Source organism: Bombus bifarius, unplaced genomic scaffold, assembly GCF_011952205.1.
Source record: "Bombus bifarius isolate JDL3187 unplaced genomic scaffold, Bbif_JDL3187 scf7180000008232, whole genome shotgun sequence".
NCBI lineage: Eukaryota > Metazoa > Arthropoda > Insecta > Hymenoptera > Apidae > Bombus > Bombus bifarius.
The window spans coordinates 350718-367696 of NW_022884527.1; the positions used below are offsets into that span (position 1 = coordinate 350718).

General features: G+C 46.7%; 1 protein-coding gene across 1 annotated transcript in view; it reads right to left on the reverse strand.

The window, feature by feature from the left end:
* The window catches only part of LOC117211345 (single Ig IL-1-related receptor-like), a 133319-nt gene that overhangs the window by 27252 nt on the left and 89088 nt on the right, over positions 1 to 16979 (reverse strand). The window contains exon 3 of the mRNA XM_033455107.1: positions 7189 to 7402. Within this exon, the coding sequence (XP_033310998.1) occupies positions 7189 to 7402 (214 nt within the window). The remainder of the gene's footprint in view (positions 1 to 7188; positions 7403 to 16979) is intronic.

Here is a 16979-nt window from a genome sequence, read left to right on the forward strand (position 1 = left end):
TGTAGTCTTCGTTGCTTGTAGTTGAACTAAGTTGGGACTCTGTCGTCCTGTGTCTGTAGTCTTCGTTGCTTGTAGTTGAACGAAGTTGGGACTCTGTCGTCCTGTGTCTGTAGTCTTCGTTGCTTGTAGTTGAACTAAGTTGGGACTCTGTCGTCCTGTGTCTGTAGTCTTCGTTGCTTGTAGTTGAACTAAGTTGGGACTCTGTCGTCCTCTGTCTGTAGTCCTCGTTGCTTGTAGTTGAACTAAGTTGGGACTCTGTCGTCCTCTGTCTGTAGTCCTCGTTGCTTGTAGTTGAACTAAGTTGGGACTCTGTCGTCCTCTGTCTGTAGTCCTCGTTGCTTGTAGTTGAACTAAGTTGGGACTCTGTCGTCCTCTGTCTGTAGTCCTCGTTGCTTGTAGTTGAACTAAGTTGGGACTCTGTCGTCCTCTGTTTGTAGTCTTCGTTGCTTGTAGTTGAACTCAGTAAGGACTCTGTCGTCCTGTGTGTACTGTCCGATGGTTGAAGCTGAACTGCTCACCGTTGGATTTCTTCTTTCCACCGCGCCCTTCCGACTGGTCCTTTCCCGGGTTTTTCCTGGCCTCGAGTCAATACGTTTACTGCTCTGAGAGGACCGATAATTCGGAATTTCCTAATGAGGGAAATGGGCCTGTCCGTGCCATAAACGGACGGCCAACTAAAATTCCGAACAGTCGTTTCAATCGGTATAATTATCGTGAATATTCGTCATACTCGAAATATCGTGTTTGACAGCGATGTTGCTTCGCAACAGTCGACGTTGTTAGAAAAGTTGCCGCTCTTGCGACCGAGAAAAATTTCTCTTCTTCTCGATGAATGTTCGACGACACGTCGCGAAACGAGGAACGAGACTTTGCAACAGATTCTCCCGAAACGATTCTTGTCGTCGTCGTCGCTCCTTTGGTCTCCAGTGGGGTCCGAGTTTCTTCGACGAGTTGAAAGATCGCGACGGATTATTCCTCCAAGTTCTGCAAGGTGCGCGCGTAAAACCTACGAATCTCCGACGGCATCGTTACGTCCGCGAGCATTTAACTGGCTCCCCTTCCTGGTTCTTTAAGACGAATAGCCGACTTTCCTTCTTGCACCGACTTAAATCGTGGTCGCGTCAGCGAATTTCCGGCTAGCGAAAACGAGTAGAGTGTAGAGAGCAGAGAAAGGGAATGAACGCGTCTCGTCGATCGATCGCGTTACGTCGAGAAACTCGTTTTCTCCACCTCGATTTCTGTCCATCGGGCTGCGAATTCTCCAAAGCTCCCCATCGCGTCTCCTCGACGCTGTACGACCTCGCGCGTTTACTCGATCCACCGGCGCATAATGGAAGCTCGATTAAAAGCGAATGGAATATAAATTGGAAGCTGAGGAAGAGAGGGAGATGGAGAGAAAACGAGGGGAGAAGTGAGAGAGAGAAAGAGAGCTGACGAGTCGTTTCAGGTATCGTCGATCTCGTTTAATCCCGGCCGACCAGCGAGGCGACTCGTCGCTTAGAATATGAGAAGCTCGATGGACCACCCATGGCCGGACGACGGACCTTGCTATCTCGCCACGATGATCGAGAGCTCGACGACAAAACGAGAGACAAAAAGCAAGCGGAGTGAAAGAGATCGAGGGTAGAAGAACCGGCTAACCAACCGCGGAGGAGCTCGTGACCCTGGCGCCGTGCCGCGCCGCGTCGTTTCTCGCTCCACTCCGTTCTCCCCGACTCGGTTCTTCCCTCTTCTTCTCTTCCTCTCTACCGTGCTCGCGCGACCTCACGGACTTTCCCTTTGCCCCCTCAAACTCGCGAAGTCGAGCGTCGCGGGAGACCGCGTTCGAGCTGCTGTCCGGTTCTCACGCGAGAAACGAGAAACCGACTTGGCGATCGATTCGACGGTGCCTATAGGTGGAAAGCGGCAAAGCTTGGGATAGACCGTAATTGGCAGCTAGAAGCGTCTCCGCCGCGAGGAATAGCCTCTATCGATCGTATGCACCGAGAATCCGAGAATGGACAGGGACAATGCCGTCCCCTTTCCTCCGCTCAATTTCGTTGCCTCGACATTCGGTTTCCGCTCGGTCGCACGGCATCGCGATCTCTCTCTCTCTCTCTCTCTCTCAACTTCACTCGTCGCTTCCGGACTAATAAAGCGATTTCTTGCACGAGGCGCGGCCGCGCGCGTACGAGCGACTAAAAGTTTCACGGCGACCAACGACGAGTCGGCAAAACCTTACAAGAACTGCAGACCGAACGCGTTCCCGGACAGACGCGGACAATTACGGGCCGACGTTTTTCCATTTCCCCTTCGCGAGCGGTGGTCGAGTTGCGAGCTATGTGGAGCGAGGCTTGTAACCATCGGAGGAATCGGCATTATCACAGCAACAGTGGCAGCAGCGAGGGGACACACGAAAAAGGGGCCGATTCACCGAGGTAACAGGCCAGGCTATCATCAGCGTAATGACGGAGCTGCTGCGACGTGGAAGGGCGGCGGCAAGCGGAGAGAGGCCAAGATTCCTTGGAATTTCTTGCCTCGCTTCTCTCTCTCTTTGCCGCGCGTCGCATCCTGCCACGTCCTTTCTTCCTCGCACTTTGCGTGCAAGAACGGATTTCGTCCTCGTCTGGTTTCTCGCGGTCGTCGAGCCCAAGCTGAACTCTACCGAGTTTGTCTCGACGTTATTACCTCTATATGTGTAATGCCTGGAGACGGCAAAAAGGCTAACCACCGGGCCAGTGATCGCGCTCGTCGATCCTCCCTGCGAGAGAGACTTCTCTGGAGCGCAACCGGCTGCCTTTCCATCCTAAACTTTCTTCGTTTCGTTCATTCGCTTGGCCTCGGCTTTTGTACTGTGATCGTGGCAAGTCGACCGATCCGACGTTTATGCAAGCCAGTGTTTTGCAAGGAAATCGTGCGAGCTTCCTTTGCCAGTCACGCGAACCGGCGACACGACGAAACACCCGGCCGAGTGAAAGCGCGTTCGCGGAATGGCGTTTACGTAACGTCGATTTCCGCAGACGCGCTCCGTATCGCCATCATTCTCCGCTATCCGAGCACGTTCCAGGGCGAGACCAATTAAAGTTAACGTTAAAGTAAACGCGCGTGTTCGATCGCGACAAGTACCCCCCACGATGATTCCTTTTTACGCGCCGGATCGACCAAAAACATCTTGTCACGATGATACGTCGAACATCGAAACGCACCAGAGCTGGTAAAACGGGAAAACGAGTCGTCGTTACGGGTTTCGGTGTGTCCCGACTCAGCTGCCACACGTTATATCGGTGCACACCAGGCGCGCGGTCGCTAATTGGACGACAAGTTTGCAGCGCGCCATTTCCAAATGTACCCCCGAGATACGAGGTTGCAGGCGAAACCAACTGCATTCGCGGAAACCACGAATAGCGCGGGGCTGCTAGAGCTTCACCACGGAGCGGCCGACGCGACGATTACGCGATAACCGTCTCCGTTCGCACGAACGATATTTCACCGGGTTAATTTGATCGTTTGCACGTTCACGATTTTGCGTGTACGGGCACGCGGCACACGACGTACGCTTTCTCTCCTACTCGCTTCAAAAAGCGCTATTTGTTCGACTGTGTTGGCGGACAGACGCGTCTGCTTTGTGACTCGTCAACGAATGTCGTAAGTTTGCGTCTCGATTAGTATCGACACCAAAGATTCCCTATTTCCATTAAGATGATAGGGATATTTCTGTTGAAGTGGTTACCACTTCTAAGAAAACTCTACATCTGGTCTTTTTACTTTTCTCAAGCACTGAAGGCATCGACAGCGCGTAGACAAAAGACTGCGACGAAGTCAGACCATAAACAGTAGACAGGCGACGTTGGCTTCGGGGTGTTCAGTTATTGGGTAACACAGCTAGCGCGCGGATCTGGACCAGCTCAAATTGTATTCTACTTATAATTACACTTTTATTTAAATATATTTTCTGCCTTACAATTTATCCACGAGTTTTCTCTGTTTACACATCGAATAACCTCAACAATTTCAATAGAATCTGACATTGGGTTTTTAACCTTTTGCACTCGAGAGGCTATTTTCCGTCGTCACAGCGTTTCGTGTGGCAACTCGAGAGGAGAATGAGAGGCGATAGTCCCTATTTATGCTAAATTTCGACCTCTCCGATTGACGAGAGCGCAGTATTGGTTGGTAAATAGATTCCTTAGCTCTTTATATCGTTTGTTATGGAGTGTGAAGTGCTTCACTTTCAAATGGAGATGAAATATTTATGCTCCAATTCTTTCGAACCTATGGTTTTGCCAACGTCTGTGACGTTAGATTCGACGGTCGTGGCACAAGTATTACAGTTTCGTAAATTTAGAAGCTCTAAAGAAATGGATTTGGAAATTTGTTTAATTAATTCATACATTCTGTATAAAAGCAAAAAAACTTAACCACCACTTAACCACCTGCGATTTATAAAAACTCTAGTAGACCGGATGAGAGGAGATATTCGACAACCGCGAGATCGAGCTTCCACGCCGACTGCTAATTATGATGAAATTCGGTTAAATGGAAAGTTGCGTGTAATTTTAACAGGAACAAAAAAGTATTGTAAGGTGTGTTCTTACCGAAACAAAGCAAGAGAAAGGCACGAAACAACTTATTATTGCGATACTTGTGCCAACAAGCTTGACAGATGTTTTATAAATTATCGTAAAAAAATACAGAAGAAATATTAAAAAATTATATGTTCAAAGATGTAAATATATATGGATTATTAAAATGTAATGTGTTTTTAAGTTAATTTTTGTATAAAATCATTGTATGTTACCTACAAAACACTCGTCACAGACGCGCAAAACCATTTCGAGTTGCTGCTACGCCCAACTGAAAAGGCCGTCGAGTGCAAAGGATTAAATTTTAAATATAATTATACAGGGTGGTTGGTACAATCGGAAAGGGGGTGATTCTGCGCGAAAAAATAAGTCAAAAATATAGAATAAACATCTTTTTTTTTTTCAATTTTTCCATCGAAACAACTATCTACAGTGAGATCCGTTATAACGAGACGTGAAAGAGTGCACGCGTACCGAGCGAAAATTCAGAGTCGATTTTCTCGGAAACAAAGCCTCGAACGAAAAATTTTTATTCTAAATTTTCGACTTCTTTTTTCGCGTAGAATCGCCCCGTTTCCGCTTGTACCACCAGTTACCAACCACCCTGTATATTTCACAAAGAACACCTTCGAAGACTGAACGTGCGTATAAATGTTAAGTTCACGCGGAACTGCATCGTTTTACTGTGTGTGGGAAAAGCAAAAACTTGAGATGGGCGTGCGTAGGACACGGGACAAGCGGATTCGTCAGTTGAAATTTTCGGTAAAGGAGCAAGGGCAGCAGTCACCGCTGTTAATTGATAGGAAAAACTGGTAGACAAGATGAGAACTAACCATCCCCATTTAGTGGAAATAAAGATTAATTCTCGACAAGGCAGTAACGACTCTTTGGAGATTATTGCTGGCCCGAGCGAATGTGTTATGAAAAGCGTAGACAGAGAAATAAAACTGGCAAAAAAGAAAATTTCTATTCTCAAAAGGTTATTGTGGATGATGAAATGGACGAGCGTGTAATGACTGGGTCGTGTTACGGAACATTATTCGACCGAGTGATGCACGTTTTAAATCCTGAAACGTAACCCAGATGCGATTCGATCGACCGTTCTTCAGTGCGGTGAAGTTCTCCGTGCAACCTCTGACCCCTCCTTTTGCAATCAGTAAAGAGGAAGCGGGAAATCCGTATTTCCGGCGATAATGACCACGGGTATTTCATTACGTATCTCTCGTTAGCCACGCTTCTATTAACCGATCCTGGAGCGTACGCGATTCAGGCGGCGAGCGTGCTTCCTGCAAGCAGGATATTCGCCTCGGATCAAAGCCAAATTCCGATACTCCCCTGCAAGTGCCGCTTAATTAACAGTTTGATATCAAGCGCTCTTGTCCATCGAACGCGCTCCAACCCTTATCGATCGACCTTTCGATTTCGATGGAAGCCGCTCGTCGTGGCCCGTACGAAACCAGCCAAATTTGGCAGCAACGCGCCGTCCACGCAAACTATTAGCTTGTCCGAAAAGTTTCTTTCGTTTCATAAGGTGATAATAGACGAAAAACAATTCCTCTTTTATATTATTTTATTGAATTAGATGTGCTCCATTTCGTCCTATTTCTATTATTATGTTCATGCATATTTCAATAAACTAATATAAAACAAAAAACATTGTGCGTCTATTATTTCCTTATAAAACGAAAGAAACTTTTCGGACAACCCAATACATACGCCTAGTGTACATAAGTCGCCGACAGTTTGCCTACTTTCGACAAAATATTTCTTAGAACGTACCATACTTTTGATATTACGTAATTTCTACACATTCACGTAAATGCTATACTCTATTTCGTAATATATAGACAGCTTTGTAAAGGAACACTGAGATCCATTTCGAATGCGAACCACGCACTTAAAAACGGTAAAAAACGTTCACGTAAACGTACGTTCTATCTGTCTTCGTTTATGACATCTAACGAATTTTCTGTTTCGATCTTGCGTTACCTAATTACCTTCGCAGAATATTTTCAAGGCAAGTCTGTAGATGGCTTGTCACGTATGCGGCTACACTTTCCACGGTTCTTGGTGTTTCCCGAATTTGTTAACGAACTCGTTTCAACATTTTCGATAGGTGTTGCATCTACAAAATTTGTTATATCTCATAAACGAAGACAAGCAGAACATATTATATTTGTACGAACGTTTTTAGATGTACAATCAGCAAAGCGAGGCCCACCTTGTATAATAGATTATTTTAAGGTACAAAGTCATGCGTGCTTTAATTCGGTCGAATATCTCACTCGTAGATAAAGAATAAAATTAATCCAGAAAATCGTGTCTATTTTCAAATAATCATTTTGCCGAGCATGAGAAACTGTCCGCTGACTTATAGCCAGGAGCGTACTGTTCGTCCAACGAGCTCCCACTTCGTTGACCGAGGTTGACCAGGTACATGTCGCGATTATTCGTAGCGTCCGTCTTAACGTTCGGCATCGTTTCCACGGAATGCGCACACGAATCGATTAACAACGTCGTATGGTCGTGACATGGTGTGCGAGAGACGTTTAGATGGAAACCTTCCTGTAGAATACGCGATAAGTGGACGCGAGGTCTCAAAGGGACGAATCGGAAACGGACTCACCTGGACACGCTATGCTGGGCGATCCTGCCGTGACTCGGTAACGTGACGTTGCTGTCGCTCTTCGACCAGGTTACCGAATTTTTCGCGTCCGGAAGCTCGACCTTTCCCAGGTATGCCTCGCAAAATAATCTCGCCGCTCCTCCCAGGGGAACCAATTGCGAGGCCGGCCTGTACGTTGGCAATGGTTTCCCGGTATATCCGCCAGACTTTTCCCCTGAAAAAAGCAACCCGATCGATTATATCGCAAAAAATATTTAGAAACCAACTGCCTCGCGGATACGAGGAATTTTCGCCGTTACCGTGTTTTTCGTTCAACGTCTTAAGCCGAATCCGCGCTGACAGACGATTGTCCGCAGACACGTGTCGCGCGGCCAATCTGCATTTGTATGTGGTAAAAAATTGGATTGGAATTTGGATTACGGTTACGTACCATTTCTGTATTTTACGAGATAGACGTGGATTTAATAATTAATTTAATTTTACTTACTCGTACATTTATTTAAAATAATATCGACGGCAAAAAGGAAACAATACCAAGTATGCTGCTATACAAAGTTTAAACAAAAATACACACAGACAAGTAAGTACAATTGCTTAGGATGATAACTTTAAGCTACTCGTATGTTTAATGGGATTTTCTTCCATCATAGTAGGAGATCGAAGAATAAGTCTACTCGAGCCACGTACTTGCTAGTCACAAACTTGTTAGTGTGACCGAATTTCGGCTTAAAAACTGGCGCATAAAATATGGGCACGTTAAAGTTGGCCAAGTCTTACAAACGCGAGCTATCGATTTTATTATTTATAATATTGCGAAGGAGGAAAAGTTCACTAATAGTCTTACGCTGCTTCGAAGATTTTATATCGAAAGTAGCCGTAATTGGGACACAATCACGATCATCATTTGCAAGAGGATATTTGTAGCTGGGGTTTCGTAAGAACCCACCTTCTCTAATTCTTTCTTTCTACTAGATTTACATTTCTTATTACTATTGGGTTGGCAATTAAGTGATTGCGGATTTTGTCATTAGGTGGTAATGACGCCAAGAGGCATATTCTACATGGGGTAACACCAACGAGACGTACAACTTTAGCAGAGTTTAAGGATTCTTCAAACAAGAAATTAGATCTAAGAATAATGCTTTTACAGCCTCGTTTCCTATTGAAACAACTTGCAGATAATGATCATTAAAGGAAAGTGACCGACACAGCAAGTCCACGAATAGCTCGCAAAGGGCACAAATCAAATAATGTCATTTAATAATAATAATATTATTATTATTATTATTATTAATACACGTTATTATTGACGTAAATAATAAGGGTTAAACCCTTTGGTACAAAGGTGCAATATGCGGAAAAGTAAATTTATTAAAATATTATTTATTATAACGGGTCACAGTTCGACTACGATATACACAACGTAGCGATCATATGAACATAACATAAAAGTACAAAAGCGATATCAAACCACCATCTGTACACAAGGTAATTCAACAAAGAGAGCTATTTGTGGCAAAAAAGTGCAGGCAGTCAACGTAGCAATTGGCATAATTAAGAATACGGTGTACAACGGGTTGAAACAAGCGTACCTTGAATCTACTTTGTTAAAATGAAACATATTATATCTGCACGCATCCTTGCAAGATACGTGGATACCGATCATTCAACATATTCTTCCTATTTCTTGGACAATCCTTTATTAAAAACCGCGCCAACAAATAATAGATTGACACGAGAGAAGAAAATGCTTTCTTTAAAAGAGAAAAATAGAGAATATCGTATCTCTACTTTGTTTCAAGATCTGATGAATCGACCAGAAAAATCCGAGAGCATTTCCGGATAAATCCCGCATCTTTTCTTTATGTTCCACGCAGATAGGACTAAAGAAACACTTAGCAAAAAATCGTCGTTCGTTCGAAGGATCGAAGGACACCTCAGTCGCAAATCGAACGATGAAAATCGAACGACAAAGGTCGAACGATTTAAACGAGCTGCGTATACGAACGACATAGGACGTCCAATATGCGAACGGTAGAACCAAATTTTTTATTTTAAAGCGTTCGATTCGGTGACGAACTACGCATCGTCCAAATACCCGTGCCATGTAACCGTAGCCTTAAACGAATTTTAACCCTGAATCTGACGACCGATATTTACTTAAACTCACTGAAATATCCATTTACGTTGCACCCTCTAGCTACCTTGCGAGATTCGAGTCTACGTCCGGGAGCCTCGTTCCGTTTCGTTATCGAACAGCGCAACTTCCATATGCGCGACAGTTCGTCTGAGTTTCGGAACGCTAGGAAAAACGTCGTGTTCGAAAATTGACAAAGCGAGAGACTCGTTTTGTTCGTCCGTTAAACGCGGCAAGTTTCCGAAGAGCCCCCGCATCGCATCGTTCGCCGAGTTTTCTTCTGCGCGGTGGCAGTCGGGAACTTTTCGAGTTCGTTACGGTAGCGTGTCTGCGGCGATATATCGAGCTCGTGAAATCGCTCTAGCGTCCAAGTTTTCACGTTGCAGGTTCTCGAGGGCCAAAACCACGAAAATCCAAGAACGTAATCGAAGTACGTATTTCGTAATTTACGATTTAATTTCCCGATTTACTCCCGAATTTCGCTTAAGCCACCGCAACTCCCAACCCGGTAAACCAAAACTCGGTTGGAAACGCGAGTTTCGCTGCGCAGCTCAAAGCCGAAACTCCGTAGCGGTGCCTCGACGGATGCTCGATTTCCAAGCGGAAGAAGCTTTCGAACGCGCGTGCCTCGAGCGCCAACGAGATTAACGCAACTTTCCTCGTGATCCGACGTTTCCACCTGCGGCGTCTGTTCCGTTTAACGGAATCGCTCGATCGACGTTTTATCCGGTCGGTAAATGGCGAGGGCGCGCGTCGACGCATCGACGAAGATCGGAACGAAAAGTACACGGCGAAAACGCAAACAGTTCGTAACGGTGGATTATAGTTAGGCGAAAATGGCGTTATTAAAGCGATTTTCATTTCCATGACGATCCATCTGCCGTGCTTGGCCGCACCAACTCTAAAGACCGTCACCAGCCGCATTTCCGGGAATAATTATGAAATTTCATTTTCCTCGCGGAATTCCGCAAATAATTATCCACGCATACGGTCCACCATACGGTGAAGTTCTCTCTCGGAACGGAGACAAAGCGACGGCCAAGAGCTTTGTTAAACCGTCATCCGTACCGGGATGGGTCGCTCGTTTCTCGAACAGAGGACCGCTTTAACCGGTCCGGCTATCTCGCTCGTTGTCAGCATCCTCTTTCGCAAACGCGACATCCAGCGCGACGAATAGCGGCTACGAGTCGAGCACCGAGCTTTATAAACGCTGCCGTGAGTAAGTACGGAACCGATTACTCGAAACGAATGCCGAGAGTGGGTGGACGCGACCGGACAAAGGAACGTGCCATCGATTTTCTTCGTTCGACGAATTGGAAGCTCGATTCGGGGGAGAGGGCGAGCAGGGAGGAAGAAAACAAAACCGACCGGACGCGTGTGTTCCGGCGTTAGGAGCCGATTTTATCCGAGTGCCACACGCTTTCATAGGATATACGTCGATTGCCAAAGTTACGACATCGGTAGTTACGAAATTGTCACGCCGTTTCTAACAGCGAAACGCGTTTCGCCTCGCGTCTATTTTTCGTGCCATATTTTACGTCTAAATGGCTCTTAAACGATCGACGATGCCCGGGTATACGGTGCGTCCGCGTCGAGGAGCAATCGATCGCGGGGTGAAAGATTAATCGGAACACCTCCGGCGAATACCTCCGCTTTGTCTTTCCGCGGTAAGAAACTCGTGTCTAGAACGGCGGGTCGAATAGGATTTCCACGCACCTTCTCTGTCTTCGCCGCCTCCTCAGCCGCCGTCGGTATTACTCCGAATAGCATTATCTAATATGTATTATTATTATTTATTTATTTATTTATCGTCAACGGACCCTTTAAGTATACATAGCTGAGAAAATTGGGTTAGAGGCACGACTTGCATATATGTTACAAGTATGTATAATATAAACATTTAAAATGAAACACTGAATCAGAAAAATTGAACATATCGGTGAACTCTTTAGCTCGGTAACCTTTTGCCCTCGACGGCCTTTTCGGTCGGGCGTAGCAACAACTCGAGGTGACTTTGCGCGTCTGTGAAGAGTGTTTTGTAGGTAACATACAATGATTTTATACAAAAATTAACCTAAAACACATTACATTTTAATAATCCATATATATGTACATCTTCGAACATTTAATTTTTTAATATTTCTTCTGTATTTCTTTTTATGATAATTTATAAAACATCTGCCAAGCTTGGTGGCACAAGTATCGCAATAAGTTGCTTCGTGTCTTTCTCCTGCTTTGTTTAGGTAAGAACACACCTTACAATACTTTTTTGTTCCTGTTAAAATTACACGCAGCTTTCCATTTAACCGAATTTCATCATAATTAGCAGTCGGCGTGGAAGCTCGATCTCGCGGTTGTCGAATATCTCCTCTCATCCGGTCTACTAAAGTTTTTATAAATCGTAGGTGGTTAAGTGGTGGTTAGTTTTTTTTGCTCTTATACAGAATATATGAATTAATTAAACAAATCTCCAAATCCATTTCTTTAGAGCTTCTAAATTTACGAAACTGTAATACTTGTGCCACGACCGTCGAATCTGAACTAACGTCGCAGACGTTGGCAAAACCATAGATTCGGAAGAATTTGGGCATAAATATTTCATCTCCATTTGAAAGTGTAATAGCTCACACTCCATAACAAACGATATAAAGAGCTAAGGAATCTATTTACCAACCAATACTGCGCTCTCGTCAATCGGAGAGGTCGAAATTTAGCATAAATAGGGACTATCGCCTCTCATTCTCCTCTCGAGTTGCCACACGAAACGCTGTGACGACGGAAAATAGCCTCTCGAGTGCAAAAGGTTAAACAATCTTGGTGACGACGTCAACGTGTCTAAAGCGAGAGGAACGAGGTCGAGGTGAAAATGCAAGACGCCTGACGCCTTCCAGATGCATGGATCTTAATGTTAGTAAGAACCGTTGGACGATAAACATATCTGTCGATATAATATACGAGGACCTGGTTCTTTCGAACGCAAATTTTCCGAACCTAAGATTCTATATTTCAGGCTACTATTTCATCCCATGACGTAGGTAGGTAGGAGAAATTTCTCGAATAGTCACCGGTGCCTTTGAGCAGTGCAGCCGCCGAGTCGTTGGTCGAGACGCGCGTCGAGGAGACGTCGGATCACGCAAGAACTCTCGTCGCGTATTACGCGGCCACGTGCACACGTAATATTCAGGATATACGGTTGGATGGGAGGACAAATTCGAACACGTGCGTATGAGCTTGTGTTGAGACGCGTCACGTACCGCGATACATACATCTTATGCGTACATAGGTTGCCCGATGGAACTGCGTTAAACCACGTGATCTATCCACTGACGAATGCGCGTCATCTACAGATCTTGCATCACGATCTGTGCAACGCAGCCTGGAAACAACCGATCGATCGGCCCGTCTTCTCTCGCAGCGACGCGACCCGACGTCCAAATTTAACGCACATTGCGCGACATCTCAGCGAGGAAAGAATGACAGCTCGACGTGTATTCCCGGTTGCGTTTGCGATTGTACGCGAGACAACGCTCGACGATAACCGGCAACAATACCATCGGCCTCATACTTGAACAGCTTCGGAAAGAAATACCAGCCTGTTCCTTGACACGAAGCACGGCCACAGTCGATACGAGAGAACGTGTCTCGATGCACGTGTGGCTCACGTGCCACGACGTGCATATGCCTACGCCTATCTATATCTAAGGTTTGCGGTTGGTCAGGATGGGCTGCGATTCATCGTCGGATACGCGTTCCACGGCTGTACGCTTTCGGAATCGTTTCACGAATGTTCGCCAACAGCATCGTCTTAACCGTTTCAGTCCCATGCAGAGCGGTCGCGCTGTTTAAATTTTATGTCGAAAAGACCCAGTACATTTGAACGTTACGAACGATTGACGGTATTTTGTACTTCATCGTTATCTTCTCAGTAATTTTTATCGAACAACACTTGAAATATTTATAAACTAATGGCACGCATATATAATAATATAGACGTATTTCATAAAAATAACAAATATGACGAACGCTATCGCGCTGTTCGGGATCTTTGCACTCTGTTTTTTCAAAGACCCCTGCGACTCAAACGGGTAAGGACGCTTTCGTTCTCCCCAGCCGTTCGTCAGGACGTGAGAAATTCATGTTCAAACACACTGAATACCGCTGCTATAAAATTTATCGATCAAGGATACGCTTGCACGGAACCGAGCAACAAAACGCGACTATCTAGGTGATTCCACTTTGGGATTCCGGAACGCGTTTTATTCTCGCGGAGAAAGTTCTCGCGAAAGAACGAAGAGAAGACGAAGTGGGAGAAAAAGGAGGTTTTGCCTCGATGTATCGAAACGCGTGTGTGGTCGTACGCGTTTACGCAACCGATCGTAAAAGACGGAAGAATCGCCGGCCGCGAAAGCGTTGACCGAAAAAGCCGGACAAACTCGCGATCGACTGCGAAGAGACTTTTCAGCCGCGCGGGAAAAGCCGCTTCTCACGCTCTTCTTCCTCTTGACATTCGCATTTGCCGTTTCCTCGTATCGCTTAACGTCCTCGACATTCTTTTATTTTTCTCGGAGATGAGCAGCGAAATGCGCGAAGGAGCGTCTCGAGTTGGAAATCTTTCGGAACACGACATTTTATTGTCACGTCCGTTCGTCGATCGGTTCTATCGTTACCTGAGCTCGAGGCACGGTGCGCCGACGTCCGTCGAGCGTCGACGATTTCATCCCGACGAACGTTGCGTCGGCGTTACTCCGCGTGGATCAATAATCGTCGATCGATTGCTTTTTCGACCCATCGCCTTGTCTATAGTTGGCGTGTAATGGTTTCGCGGTATGGTTAGATCTGTCAGAAATAACCAATCGGATCCGCGTTCCTTTGGCTTGTTTTTTTTATTCCGTCTATTATACTCGATGCTCGCGAAGCAGGATGTAGCCCTGGACGTAGGTAGGAACGAAGAACGGTGGCCGGTGACTCGCGATACCAAGGCTAGGCCACGAACAGCGATAGGTTGAAGAAAGAGTTCCGAGAATTCCGGTTACCGTGACGAAGAAAGGACGCGCAATTCCTTTCATGGCTTTAACAGAGCTTCTCGGAATCGCGCGTGGGTAGTTTTATTCAAACTTTTGCCTCTGCCTCTGCTTCTCCTTCGCACTCCATTTCTCCTTCGTCTTCGTTACTTGTTTCGTTATAAGTTGGAGGAGAAATCGAGGGACGTGGAAGTCGGCGGACTCGATCGATATCGCCGAGCAACTTGTACGTTCGGGGGAACGATCGAGGGAGGAGAAGAAGACAGTGGCCTCTGGTAGCGCGGTCATTTTTCTCCTCTCTCCGGTGTCGCGCGATTCGTCTACTTCGGCGAGGACGACGTCTCGAGATTTCCATTAATCTCGAAGAAAATCGTTTCTTTCGCTTCCAGATTATAGATTTCCACGAAAGTTCAGCGTTCGCAGTTCCGGACGAGTGAATCTTTCTCTTGGAAACGGGGCTGGTAACGTCGACGGAAAAAAGGTGGCGAAAACTTCGCGTCCTGGCAACATTTTCCGCAGGAGACTTCCGCATCGCCACGATTGCCGAACCATCGGCGGAACCGGTTCTTCCACGCGCTTTCGTCTCAAAGGTAGGGCGATACCATCGAGAAACGTGCCACCGTGCGACCGCGCCGAGTCCACGTCATCCCGCAGTCTTTCGTCCTTACGTCGCTTAATTGATCAAGCTCCTCGCTAGGCCGGCCAGACGTACGCTCGGTGGCCTTTGCCATAACCGGACTAGTCGATCAGGCGCCTCGGTTCCCCGCGCTCGACCAAAGTGTAGCAGCTTAATATTCTTGTCTTCCTACACATACGACTATGTACGAACTTTGTTGAAACCCTATGAAGCTACTCCGATAGATCGTACTCTTAACGCCGCGGCTCGCTTTTTCCCCTTTCCATCGGTTCCCATTTCATTAGCAATCGCGCAAACCCTTTCGAAACATTAGTGCCTTTGACCAGCGCGCTTGTTCACGTACTCGACACGCATGCAAACACGTGCACTACTTTCGGCGCGTAGTTTGATAGCACGGAATCGATCCGCTCGGTCGCTCGACTGACCTCGATTCTTTAGAAAAGTTTCTTTCCCAGCGAGCCGCTACTCGCACTGGCTGGACGAAGCTTAAACGGAAGGGAGTAGAGTGCAAGTTTCCGGTGGCGCGCGACCTCCCGGACGCGTTTAGCGTACAAAAGCAGCACAGGTGCGAGGATAATCCGCGGTTCGTGGCTATGCATATGCATTCCGGGATGCACACGAGTGCCCGATAAGGTATCGCGCTTCCTCGTCGGCTTGCCCGTGGGCTACGTCGCTGTAAATACGGACGAGACCCTCGGAGATTTGCAACGAGAGTGTATACCGAGAGAAAAGAGAGTCGTCGTACGTTCCCGGGCCGTTCTTTCGTCGACCGCTTTAGCGCGCTCGCTCGAGCGCAGGACATCCCGAGAGAGTAACTAGACGCGCGTATTCTCGCGGTCCTCTCCCGGGATAAACTCTCGTTTGCCTTCTTTACGTATTGGTTGGATTTTCTTCGGCGGGAGAGGTCAGACGAGAGACGTGGGAGAGCGTAGAACGGCGGTCGACGTTCGGAAATAGCCAGGAGAGATAGCGCAGGCTGTATCGGCTAATTGCATTACTGGCACTACTGGCAGCATCATCGGAGCAACCTGCTCTCTCTTGTTGCGAGATCATACGCGTTTAGTTAATGTACGCGGTGCACAACCATTCCGTGCACTTAGCTCTGAGGTATTGGCTCGTAATTCTCTCCCTCGGCGTCTCTCCGCCGGCGCAGTCGACTCGCCGCCGACGCTAAACGCGTATGCATATTTATACGGGCCGAGTTTCAACGGGTTACTCGCTCGAAAATTAATTTCCACTTGGCCGCTTTCGAGTCGCGCAACCCACGACGATACCGTCGTTACGCATCGCCGCTAAACGTCCGTACTCCCTGCGGTCTCAGCCTCTCCGCTATTTTCTAAGAATTCTACGAAAAGATAATGCATTTCTCGTTCTCGCCAATCGATTGCTATTTCCACTCGAACTTTCCGAGTAGCAAATAGTTTGCGAAGATGGAATACCTGGCATGTGCAATGAACGAGCCATTGCATCTTACTTACGAGTAGTACTCGATCCTTATGCAATAGCGAACCTTGGGTATTCGATTTGATTACAAGTAGATGTGTTGGGTTGGCAACTAAGTGATTGCGGATTTTGTCAATAACACCTAATGACCAACACTAACACCAATATATCAAACTCGATCGTATAGAACTGTGACGTTTATGCAGGTAACACGTCCGAATAAAATGGAAAATGCCGTCAATCGGTAACCTCGGTACTCCTGGGTGACTGGTTTTGGGGATTTGCATGGTCGAACGATATGTTTGTCGCGTTCTATCTCGAAGATGGTTTGTAATCTGGCGGAACGCGACCGCCGAACCATCGCGAACGTAACCAAAGGGAGATGGCGCAAGGGCGAGTAAGGACTCGGTTCGGCGGCTGTCCTTTCTTGTCTGCATTCCGCTTCGTTTCACCGATTCGGCCTTCCATTTTCCACGAACGAACGCCGCACGTCTACCGTCCAAGCGACGATTTAACCGGAAAAGCTCGTTTCGCTCACTGCAACGCGACCAAG